The sequence below is a fragment of the Salvelinus alpinus genome, chromosome 1 (genome assembly GCF_045679555.1).
Source record: "Salvelinus alpinus chromosome 1, SLU_Salpinus.1, whole genome shotgun sequence".
Taxonomy (NCBI): Eukaryota; Metazoa; Chordata; class Actinopteri; order Salmoniformes; family Salmonidae; genus Salvelinus; species Salvelinus alpinus.
Window position 1 is genome coordinate 65,274,466 of NC_092086.1, and position 12,779 is coordinate 65,287,244.

At 45.4% G+C, this 12,779-nt stretch overlaps 1 protein-coding gene across 13 annotated transcripts in view; it reads left to right on the top strand.

The window, feature by feature from the left end:
• Positions 1 to 12,490, top strand: part of LOC139583366 (transcription factor COE1-A) — a 148,331-nt gene extending 135,841 nt beyond the window's left edge. For 3 of the 13 annotated variants that reach the window (XM_071414359.1, XM_071414369.1, XM_071414397.1), the window contains exons 12-17: positions 4,392 to 4,457; positions 5,388 to 5,613; positions 5,736 to 5,915; positions 8,171 to 8,365; positions 8,555 to 8,623; positions 12,264 to 12,490. In XM_071414359.1, coding sequence (XP_071270460.1) covers positions 4,392 to 4,457; positions 5,388 to 5,613; positions 5,736 to 5,915; positions 8,171 to 8,365; positions 8,555 to 8,622 — 735 coding nt within the window. In that variant the 3' untranslated portion in view covers position 8,623; positions 12,264 to 12,490. The remainder of the gene's footprint in view (positions 1 to 4,391; positions 4,458 to 5,387; positions 5,614 to 5,735; positions 5,916 to 8,170; positions 8,366 to 8,554; positions 8,624 to 12,263) is intronic. The other 10 variants (XM_071414414.1, XM_071414424.1, XM_071414432.1 and 7 more) reach the window with 5 other exon arrangements.
• Positions 12,491 to 12,779: the final 289 nt, after the last annotated feature.

Genomic DNA, 12,779 nt, shown 5'->3' on the forward strand with positions numbered 1-12,779 from the left:
GAGAGAGAGAGAGAGAGAGAGAGAGAGAGAGAGAGAGAGAGAGAGAGAGAGGGGACGAGAAAGAGACAGAAAGCCAGAGAGAGGGAACGAGAAAGAGAAAGAAAGCGAGAGGGAACGAGAAAGAGAACGAGAGAGTGCCGCGTGGTCATCTAGAGAGAGAGAGAGTGATCCTAATGCAGGAAGACAGTCAGCTAGCACATGGATCACACACACACACACACACATATATACACACACACACACACACACACACACACAGTATTGTTACTACAGTTTAGTGTGAAGAACAGTGGTGAAATAAATAATTATAGTAAGTACATCTAGTCGTAAACAGTCTGTAGTATAAAGGGTGAGAGCCGTAGAACCTTAGCTATTTTATATGAAGTGTGTTCTGGGTTTGTGAAGCAGCAAGACAGGAGTCCATGTTCGGTTAATGATGGTGCTGACCAGCCAGAGGATCGGGTTGCTTTCCTGTTTATCGCTGGGCGCCTGCGTTTACTGTAACCCAGGAGGAAATGGATTCGGGTTACACAAACCAGGCCAATGGATCACGCTGATGTCACACACCCCGTCTGTTAGCCTCAGCAGATCATCTATCTATCTGTCTATCTGTCTATCTGTCTATCTATCTATCTATCTATCTATCTATCTATCTATCTATCTATCTATCTATCTATCTATCTATCTATCTATCTATCTATCTATCTATCTATCTATCTATCTATCTATCTATCTATCTATCTATCTATCTATCTATCTATCTATCTATCTATCTATCTATATGTCTGTCTGTCTGTCTGTCTGTCTGTCTGTCTGTCTGTCTGTCTGTCTGTCTGTCTGTCTGTCTGTCTGTCTGTCTGTCTGTCTGTCTGTCTGTCTGTCTGTCTGTCTGTCTGTCTGTCTGTCTGTCTGTCTGTCTGTCTGTCTGTCTGTCTGTCTGTCTGTCTGTCTGTCTGTCTGTCTGTCTGTCTGTCTGTCTGTCTGTCTGTCTGTCTGTCTGTCTGTCTGTCTGTCTGTCTGTCTGTCTGTCTGTCTGTCTGTCTGTCTGTCTGTCTAAAGTACCATACATATATCTATCTATCACGGCAGAGACAGGATGAGATGTAGAGGTTAGGGTTTAGACAGAGAGAGCAGAGTGTGTTGGAGGATAGAGAAAAGTTCCGGGGGTCATGAGGAGAGGGGAACAGCTCAGGAGCGAGGTGTTTGTGTCTCAGCCTGCGTCCTCTGTGATTTAGCCTTGGTGTTTGTGTTCACCCAGTAATGTGTGTGATCTGAGTTTCCCCTCGTCTCTCTCATCTCCATCTGATGGAAGGCTTCCCTTGTCCCACATGTCCCTCCATAGCTCTCTGGGGCCGGGGGCTGGAGCCACACAGAGAGACGACAAGACCAAAGAAACGCACTCTCCTCCATCTCTCCGTACTCTCTCCATATTCTCTCTATATTCTCCACGGACCCCCGTGTCTCTCCGTCCCTCCATCTCTCCTCACTCTCTCCATATTCTCTCTATATTCTCCCCGGACCCCTGTGTCTCTCCATCCCTCCATCTCTCCATATTCTCTCTATATTCTCCCCGGACCCCCGTGTCTCTCCATCCCTCCATCTCTCTGGGGCTGTGGGAGGCTGGGAGGCGGGCGCAGTGTGGAGTGGTCTCTCTTCCCTCCCCCAGTCCTCCCCCGGCCCACTGAGCCAGTAATGAGAGGTTAACACAGTGGCAGCGCTGCCATAATTGAGTGAATTTAGCACCTTGGACAGCGCACTAAAACTCCTTATTGCTTTCCTGACCTCCTCATCATGTTCTGTCTGTATGGTCCCCGGGTTTGAGAGGCAATATGTTCCAGCGCTGCACACACACACACATTCACACACAGACAGACACACACGCCTACACAGCTTCACCCACACGCCTACACACACATGCTGCAGGGCGTGTTCACAGCAGAGGTTAACACCGGGAACGGGAGAGCAATTTTCTGCTTGTCGCTCCGCAGCCTCACGCTGTGGGCCCAGCACATTAACTTTTAAAAAGGACCCTTCACACACAGGTGTCTGCTTAAACAGGAGGGGGAGGTGGGGGTGGGGGGGGGGGCATAGGAAGGAGAAAAGGATGAATGTAAAGATGGAAACAGATTCATCTGATGAGGGTAGAGTGGTGTTTCTGTACAGTTCATATGGGAGCTCCTATGCATTATATTGTCATATTATAAACTGGGTGGTTCAATCCCTGAATGCTGATTGGCTGACAGCCGTGGTATATCAGACCGTATACCATGGGTATGACAAAACATGTATTTTTACTGCTCTAATAAGGTCCCTTGGGGGTTTGTGGTATATGGCCAATATACCACGGCTAAGGGCTGTATCGAGGCACTCCACGTTGCGTCGCGCGAAAGAACAACCCCTTAGCCGTGGTATATTGGCCATATACCACACCCCCTCGTGCCTTATAGCTTAATTGACAATTGCTGTCTTTGGTTTCACCTTTCTATTGTTTAACACCAGTTAAGCAGTTGCAGTATACATATGGCAAATACAAAATGTATGGATATTATGCATTCAGTACCAGTCAAAGGTTTGGCCACACCTACTCATTCAAGGGTTTTTCTATATTTTTACTATTTTCTGCGTTGTAGAATAAAAGAGAAGAGATCACAACTATGAAATAACACATATGGAATCATGTAGGAACCAAAACGAGTGTTAAACAAATCCAAATATATTTTATATTTGAGATTCTTCAAAATAGCCTCACTTTGCCTAATGACAGCTTTGCACACTGGTTGCGAGAATGCCAAGAGTGTGCAAAGCTGTCATCAAGGCAAAGGGTCTCAAATATATTTGGATTTGTTTAACACTCGTTTTGGTTCCTACATGATTCCATATGTGTTATTTCATAGTTGTGATGTCTTCTCTTTTATTCTACAACGCAGAAAATAGTAAAAATATAGAAAAACCCTTGAATGTGTAGGTGTGTCCAAACCTTTGACTGGTACTGTATGTCTGAATTCACAGTTGTAAGTAGAAGTTCTGTAACTGAATGTGTATGACTGAGAATAATTGTATACAAAAATATTAGGATTTAGGGTAGCCTAAAGGAAATGAGTCTATAGCAAAGCCTTAATGTGATTTTCAGACAGTCAGAGTGGTCTGAATTTCTATCTTTCCTGGACCTGGCATGTCAGAACACATAAGACAAGTAAAAAAAAAAAACGCTTCCTTTAAGAAATCATTTTTAATTCAAAAATAAAAAACTTGACAACACATAATATGCTTTTAAGACAACAAGAAAAACAACTTATTTAACAAAACAAGTCGAAAATGACAGAGAAATGAATGCAATTATTGTTGTTGGTGTCCCTGGGGGCCTGCGTCTTAGATTGGAGATAAGAGTGAAGTTCCCTAGGCAGCCATAAAGCGTTTGATGAGTTGGAGAGAAGGGAGTCTAGTGCTTATGAGAAACAACAGCTAACAGGATACATACAGCAATATTTCACACAGTTGGCATAGCTTGGCTCAGGATACTTCCCCCCCTGGATGAAACGAGAGAATGATTCACTTCAAGAATTGTTTCTCGTTAACAAAAAATGCCTTTGTGTTGACGACTGTTGTCTAATTGCCATGGAAATGTGTTCTGAGAAAGAAGTGTCTTTGCTATAAAAAAAAAATCCAACACCAATGAATAGTGTATGAAGAAGTGCTTAGTGACCTTTACACACAGATTGCATTGTCTTTCTCCAATAGAAAACAGATGTAGAGTGAGCGCAATACTGGTGCTATTCTCTCTCTCTCTCTCTCTCTCTCTCTCTCTCTCTCTCTCTCTCTCTCTCTCTCTCTCTCTCTCTCTCTCTCTCTCTCTCTCTCTCTCTCTCTCTCTCTCTCTCTCTCTCTCTCTCTCTCTCTCTCTCTCTCTCTCTCTCTCTCTCTCTCTCTCTCATAATCTGAACAATTGAACAGGCTTCTCTGTGCAGTATTGCACCATGTGTTAGTGTTGAATTGTGTTAGGTTGTTGGTTATGGTACTCACTAAAAGGAATTGTTCAAGGTATTCCAGGAAAATACCAAATTGCATGTTGCACTGTAAAAGAGCCAGGACAGAGGTGAAAGGTGAAGGTTTTACAGTAGATGGCACAACCACAAATCGGAGGTCTCCCAATGCTTACAGCCGAACAAAAATGTATTTCTACACCATCTCACCCTCTCTCTCTCTCTCTCTCTCTCTGTCTCTCTCTCTCTTTCTTTCTTTCTTTCTTTCTCCCCCCTCTCTCTCTTTCTTTCTTTCTTTCTCCCCCCTCTCTCTCGCTCTCTCTCTCTCTATTTCTTTCTTTCCCTCTGTCTTTCTTTCTCTTCCTCTTTCCTTTCCTCTCTCTCCCTCTCCCACGCTCGCTCTGTCTACAGGAGGTGATTCTGAAGAGGGCAGCAGACCTCGTGGAGGCTTTGTATGGGATGCCACACAACAACCAGGTGAGGTTCAGACGGACAAACACCGTCTCACTCTCAGGTCTGCTCTCCCTCTGTCCCCTCCGCATCCTGCCACGTCCCCTGCATCCGCGTTGACACCAGTTATTCACCATTATTAATTAATCTCCGGTGGTTAATAACATGCCTGATCAAATATTAATCAAATACTTACAAGACATGTCCACATTAATTATTCCCACTATTACTAATATATTGCCACTTTGTGAAAATAGTGATTACACATTAAACATACAGGAAGTCATTTGTAAGCTACTTAGAGTCATCCTGTCTAGACGAGGGGGGTGCAGTAATGGTAATGTATGGGGGAAATGACGTGTTGACTAATGCTCACAGGTACGGCCCCGTTACAGTGGTACTAATGTGAACACTGCTTGAACTGGTGCTGTTCATGTTAGCAGTCCTTTAACTGTCACCGATGTTGTTCATTATATGTGAATGCTACTTTAACTGATAGCAATGTTGTTCATGCGAATGCTACTTTAACTGATAGCAATGTTGTTCATGCGAATGCTACTTTAACTGATAGCAATGTTGTTCATGCGAATGCTACTTTAGCCGACAGCAATGTTGTTCATGCGAATGCTACTTTAACTGATAGCAATGTTGTTCATGCGAATGCTACTTTAGCCGATAGCAATGTTGTTCATGCGAATGCTACTTTAGCTGATAGCAATGTTGTTCATGTGAATGCTACTTTAACTGATAGCAATGTTGTTCATGTGAATGCTACTTTAACTGATAGCAATGTTGTTCATGTGAATCCTACTTTAACTGATACCAATGTTGTTCATGTGAATGCTACTTTAACTGATAGCAATGTTGTTCACGTGAAAGCTACGGTTTTATTTGTCAGCGCTCCTCTACCAGGGTTGTATATGTGAACGCTCGTCTAACTGTGTTCTCCTGTGGCAGGAGATTATTCTGAAGCGGGCGGCGGACATAGCAGAGGCTCTCTACAATGTTCCCAGGAACCACAACCAGCTGAGCGGCCTGGGCAATAGCTCCGTCCACGCAGGCATGATGGGGGTCAACTCCTTCCCTGGCCAGCTGGCCGTCAATGTGTCCGAGTCCTCCCAGGGAGCCAATCAGGGTGAGGGGGCGGGTCGATACGGGTGTGGCGCTATCGTCATAGAAACCGGTAACTGAATAGCAATGTAGTCACTGTGACATTATCTGTGAAGTTACATTTTTACGTCTTTCTTCGATTGAACAAGGTGACTGATCTGTCTTCGTTCTGTCTCTGTCGTTCTGTCTGTGCAGGTTTCAGTCGGAACACGAGCAGCGTGTCTCCACATGGCTATGTGCCCAGCTCCACCCCCCAGCAGACCAACTACAGCTCTGTGACCACCAGCATGAACGGCTACGGCAACACTGTCATGTCCAACCTGGGAGGATCCCCCAGCTTCCTCAACGGCAGCGCTGCCAACTCGCCCTACGCCAGTGAGTCCCACTCTAGCTCTTCTACTCACCCACACCCAGCTCACAGCCGCCTTCACCCACCTCCATCCATCCAGTCAGCCGACCCACCCACACCCAGCTCTCACGCTCACCCACCCACACTCAGCTCACCCACATTATCACCCACAATTCACTGCAGAGCTCCCCCTATTGCCCAGACTGCTGCTGTAAATGCATGAAACCCCCATTCCTCCCTGTGACTCTAATCTAATCCAGTGGTGTGTGTTTCTGTCTGAAGAGCTGTACGGTATGGGTTCTGGTCTGTAGTCCAGTGGTCTGTCTGAAGAGCTGTACAGTATGGGTTCTGGTCTGTAGTCCAGTGGTCTGTCTGAAGAGCTGTACGGTATGGGTTCTGGTCTGTAGTCCAGTGGTCTGTCTGAAGGGCTGTACAGTATGGGTTCTGGTCTGTAGTCCAGTGGTCTGTCTGAAGAGCTGTACAGTATGGGTTCTGGTCTGTAGTCCAGTGGTCTGTCTGAAGAGCTGTACGGTATGGGTTCTGGTCTGTAGTCCAGTGGTCTGTCTGAAGAGCTGTACAGTATGGGTTCTGGTCTGTAGTCCAGTGGTCTGTCTGAAGAGCTGTACAGTATGGGTTCTGGTCTGTAGTCCAGTGGTCTGTCTGAAGAGCTGTACAGTATGGGTTCTGGTCTGTAGTCCAGTGGTCTGTCTGAAGAGCTGTACAGTATGGGTTCTGGTCTGTAGTCCAGTGGTCTGTCTGAAGAGCTGTACAGTATGGGTTCTGGTCTGTAGTCCAGTGGTCTGTCTGAAGAGCTGTACAGTATGGGTTCTGGTCTGTAGTCCAGTGGTCTGCCTGAAGGGCTGCACATTACTATACAGAGTTCTAGTCTTTGAGGAGTGATGAGAGGAGTAGGAGTTTTCTCTCTACCCATTTGTTTGTTTATGAGACAGCGGTGCGTGTGACAGTGAAGCCTTCAGATCTATGGCTATTTCCCTATGGGGCTTTCTGCCTGGCAGTCTCCCAGCACTGGAGCCTGTCTTGAACAACTCTTTAAAACCAGTCCTCTCCTCTAATCCTCTTTCATCTGACAGCCATGCTTCCACACTGTTGTCGTTCTTCTGCTAATTCTTAATTGACTACCCTTTTCCAATTAGGAAAACACAGAGGGAGAGTGTTAGAGAGAGAGAGGCAGAACGAGAGACGGGCGATTGTTTTTTGGGGGGGCGTCTAACGATGGTGGGAGGAGGGGGGGTGGGGTGCCAGTTGTAAAGGCTTGTGTTTGAGGACAGTTTTGGCATGGATCTAAGAACCAACACCCACGCATTTCTTTCAGGGAGAGGAATCAACACTGCGATTATCGACTAGCTATATGAGACTTCGAGCACTCAATAGTTAGGAGGTGAAACCGTGCCGGAATGTTCTGGCTGGTGGAGGACTGCCGGCCTCTCACCTTAGCAATGTGTGTCCTTCCATCGGATTGCCCTGAAATTAGATTGAGAGCCACTGTGGTATTGCCTGTTTGCAATGCCTGACTGGCCGTATCACAGCTCCCTTCTAGGCCGGCCACAGAATTAAAGACTGTTAATTAAATCAATAAACTAATTGGAGGGGTAACAATTCAATTTCACCACTTTGGTCCCCAGGATGTTAACAAGTATTTTAAAAGGTTGGCTGACTCCATTAGACACTTCCAATCAATCCACAAGCCTGGGCTCTGTGCTTCCAATTTTCATTAATTGATTAGTTAGGACTTGATAAATGGATTGTGCCATTGTTACAAGGTTCCGCTTGGATGGAGCTATAAACCTATTTAAATGGTGCAATAACAAGAATCACTTCTAATGAAGTGTAACCAGTAGGAAAAACATTAAAGAGCAATGAATGTTGAATTCAAATGGTTGCCTAAGTGTGCGAGCCTTGAATTGTTAACTGCCTAGGAGACCACTGCTAGGTGGATTGGGAAAATACTTGATCGATAGCTATTCATTTGTTAGAATGAACTTGAATATAAATTCCTCTCGTTTGAAACTCCCTCGCATACTTACGGAGTTGTTCTTTCTCTTGTGTCCCCGATAAGTTATAAATCCCACATGGTGAAATTAACCTCTTGCTATGCCCCTTCTCTCTCTGTCTTTGTCTGTCTGTCTGTTTCTCTCTCGCTCTCTCGCTCCATCTCCCTTTCCTCTCTCCTCTCCCTCCCCCATCTCTCTCGCTCTCTCTCCGTCTCCCTTTCCTCTCCCTCCCCATCTCTCTCTCTCCCTCCCTCCCTCCCTCCCTTCAGTCGTTCCCTCCAGCCCCAACATGGCGTCCTCCACCAGCCTGCCCTCTAACTGTAGCAGCTCTTCTGGGATCTTTTCCTTCTCCCCTGCCAACATGGTGTCGGCCGTCAAGCAGAAGAGCGCCTTCGCCCCCGTGGTGCGACCCCAGACCTCACCCCCGCCCACCTGCACCAGTACCAATGGCAACGGTCTCCAAGGTGAGCCCCTCACCCAGTCGAGACATTGTGTTCTTTCCGGTCCAGTCCGTGGCGCTCTCTAACCAACCTCTCCGTCCCCAATATCCCTTGCCATTCCTCCTCCTCCCATCCTCTAACACATTGTTTTCTCTTTCTCTCCTCCCCTCTCCTTCCCTATCTTCCCCTCTTTCTTTGCGCTCCCTCCCTCAGATCAGTCTTTTGTGGACTCTAGCAAGTACTCCACAGCCAGCTCGCTGCAGGGCCTGGCCTTCTCCTGAAGTATGTTACTCTCTCTTGCATGCACCCATCCACCCCTCTACTCCTCTACCTCATTAACCATCCATCTATCCATACACTCCTCCATCCATCCATCTACCCACCCATTCACCATGACATGAACATTAACCATCCTCATACTGCAACTGTATATGTTGAGGAAAGAGAGGATGAGAGGATATCTCTCATTTTGCTCTGTGCTTTTGTTTATTCAAGGGCATTTGGCAGAGTCGGCATATTACTCACAAGTTTGTCCTTTTCTATTTGGCTTGAATGTTTTTGTGGTTGTCCCTAGCTTCCTGTGTGTGAATGGGGAGAAAGGGTAAGGATGTTTGGGGAGAGGGCAGGGCAGGATGTAGCTGTGTGGGTGTGGGAATACAGAGCCGACAGGACACACTGCTGTCTTCAACAGACCTCATACATAGATACAGGAAGTATCTTCCCGAGCGCAACATCAGTTGCGGAGGCTCATAGGGTCCTGCGGGGCTGCAAGCATCAGGCAACAACCTTACTGTAACACAATGCGAAGAGATATCTCACCATTTACATGAACCTTTTGTTTATTAAATAAACCATCCAAGCCATGTGTGGATAATCAGTATAGGAGGTTCGTGTTGGAGAAGATCTGTTTAACCATAGCGTACGTAGTGTTATGCTATGATTAGAGCTCCACCAGCCTACCAGGAGCTGAGACACCAGGAGTACAACCTCATTTCTTCAACAGCCTGTAGTGTAGTGTAGTGTACTTACCAGGAGCTGAGACACCAGGAGTACAACCTCATTTCTTCAACAGCATGTAGTGTAGTGTCCCTAGCAGAAGCTGAGACACCAGGAGTACAACCTAATTTCTTCAACAGCCTGTAGTGTAGTGTAATGTAGTGTACTTACCAGGAGCTGTGACACCAGGAGTACAACCTAATTTCTTCAACACTTTGTAGTGTACTTACTACTTTGTAGTGTACTTACTAGGAGCTGAGACACGAGGAGTACAACCTAATTTCTTCAACACTTTGTAGTGTACTTACTACTTTGTAGTGTACTTACTAGGAGCTGAGACACCAGGAGTACAACCTAATTTCTCCAACAGCCTGTAGTGTAGTGTAGTGTAGTGTAGTGTAGTGTAGTGTAGTGTAGTGTCGTGTCGTGTCGTGTCGTGTCGTGTACTTACCAGGAGCTGAGACACCAGGATTCCAACCTAATTTCTTCAACACTTTGTAGTGTAGTGTACTTACTAGGAGCTGAGACACCAGGAGTACAACCTCATTTCTTCAACAGCCTGTAGTGTAGTGTAGTGTAGTGTACTTACCAGGAGCTGGGACACCAGGGGTACTACCTAATTTCTTCAACAGCCTGTAGTGTAGTGTAGTGTAGTGTACTTACCAGGAGCTGTGAAACCAGGAGTACAACCTAATTTCTTCAACAGCCTGTAGTGTAGCGTAGTGTAGTGTAGTGTAGTGTAGTGTAGTGTAGTGTAGTGTAGTGTAGTGTAGTGTACATACCAGAAGCTGGGACACCAGGAGTACAACCTAATTTCTTCAACAGCCTGTAGTGTAGTGTAGAGTACTTACCAGGAGCTGAGACGCCAGGATTGCAACCTCATTTCTTCAACAGCTTGTAGTGTAGTGTAGTGTAGTGTAGTGTAGTGTAGTGTACTTACCAGGAGCTGGGGCACCAGGGGTACAACCTAATTTCTTCAGCAGCCTGTAGTGTAGTGTAGTGTAGTGTAGTGTAGTGTAGTGTAGTATAGTGTAGTGTAGTGTAGTGTAGTGTAGTGTACTTGCCAGAAGCTGAGACACCAGGAGTCAACCCCAATTCTTCAGCAGCCTGTAGTGTAGTGTACTTGCACAGAGTCTCTCTTGCTCTCTTTCTGCTGTTTGTCAGACAGGCTCTTCTCTCTGATCAAACCCTCCCACTATGCTGGGAAATGATCAACAATGACAGCTGTTGGGCTCTGTTGACAATCGATACTGTCGCTATTTACATTGACACACACACACACGACGACAGCGTGCGTGTGTGTGTGCTGGCATGCCTGTGTGTGTGTTACACTACGGCAGATCAAAGCAGAGTTGAGGCACTGTCATATACGATGTTCTGTCAGTGAGAAGCGGTATCTAAATCCAAGCTCCTTCTCTCCCAGTCCTGTGTCAGTTGTGTCACAATATGACACAACTGACACGGAAGTGCCAGAAAATACCACACGCTGCAATTGTTTCTCTGCAGTCAAGCGCATTATCAGCAGGATTTGCGGCGAAGCATTATGCTTTCCATATAAATCAGATTGTTCTAAGAAACCAACTCTGCACTCTTAGAAAAAAAGCGTTCCGAAGAAGGGGTTCTTTGGCGATCCCCATAGGAGAACCCGTTTTGGTTCCTGGTAGAACCCTTCTGTGTTCCATGTAGAATCCTCTGTAAAAGGGGATCTAACCAAAAATGGTTATCCTAAGGGGACAGCTGAAAAACCCTTTTAGAACCCTTTTTTCTAAGAGTGCAGTTATTCAAAGGGTTCTCCTATGGGGACAGCTGAAGAAACCTTTAAGGTTTGATTCAAAGATCATTTTGATAGCCTGACATACGAATGTCAAAAGATTTTGTTTTGTCTGTTACAATCGTGATTTTGGTTAAGGATTTAATGTGTTTTATCGAATGAGCTCACACAGGGTGTGTACAGGGTGTGTGTGTGTGTGTGTGTGTGTGCATGACTGTTTCTGCCTCTCTTGATTCCATCAGCAGTAGTTTGAGAGCACGACGCCTGCAGAAAAACACCCAGCGTCCTCTTTTGTGTTCGTCAGCAGTTGCAGAACTAACGTCAAGTTAAATTTGCAGCAATAAGCATTTCTCCCCCACTTTAAGGAACATAGCTTAGAGGACCTCCTCCGTCCTGTCCCACTACACGGGATACGTTAGGCCATGTTACACTCCACTCATGGCATAACCACATCTTATCCCACATCTTATCCCATCTTATCCCTTATCCCATCTTATCCCTCATGGCATAACCCTTACCGTGCACTCAAATACAATCCCTATCCCTGGGAATGATTGAAGATGATGGAGCTTGTTTCTTGTTTATTCTAGTCAAAAATGTATTACATATATATATATATATATATACAGTAGATACAAACAAGATGTTGAATGAATTTCAACCCCTCCCAGCCATGTGTAATATAGCATTGTGTAGTATTGTGCCTGGTATGTCGTCACTGCACTGCGTTCTGTAGTCACACTTGGTCTGATTTGGAGCTCTCATTAAGCATAGTTCTGTTCCTCACATGTTGACACGGATCCCCATGCAGTCGTTTGAAGCCGCCGGGGATGATGCAATACGTCACAAACACAATGAGCCTCAGCGCATGCAAACAATTAAGAGGCCGTTTTTTGACAGCACTAATCAAGCGTTTCAAGTGTCCCATTTGTGCCAATTTCCAATTTGGCAGGGCTGTGAAAAGATAGAAATGATTTATCCCTTGTTTGAAACCGTATTTGAGTCATAGTTTCATAGGCCATAGTTTGTTATGCAGATGTGAGAACAGATTGCTTTATTTAAGAGGAATCATTATGTGAGGAAAACATTGGGCAAATGTTTATGCATTAACCGACTCTCTGCCCCCCCCCCCCCCCCCCCTCCTCCACCCAACAGTGATTCCTGGAATGATCGTTCCTCCCATGTAAGCGGTGGTGTGTGTGAGGTGAGGAGAAGGACACACACATCCAGACATGGATCTCAGCATGTACATAAGGCTCCGGTTTAGGACTGGATCGTCAGTCCTGCATTGAAGGAATGGAACCCGTAACTCAGGCCCTTTTTAAAAGGAATCACATTTGAACAAAAAGAAGACGAAGAAAAAAAAAGAAAAAAAAAGAGAATTTGCAACAACCTCTTTTGAATTTGTACACCTTGTTGACACTTTTTAAGAGGGAAGGCAAGGCCACAGATTACCCAGAAAGCCCACCTAAAAACATTATTTATTTTGGAGAGGATTGACTCTTTCTTTTATTTTGTGCATCGTTTGTGTTTTACCTTTGTGCGAGAATACATATTTCCCATTTTCAAAATGTAATACACGCTATTAGAGGGATTTTTTTATTTATGAATCTAAAAAAAGATAAATGAAGAAAATGTTTGTGAAGGATAAAACAACATGTTGAAAGTGAG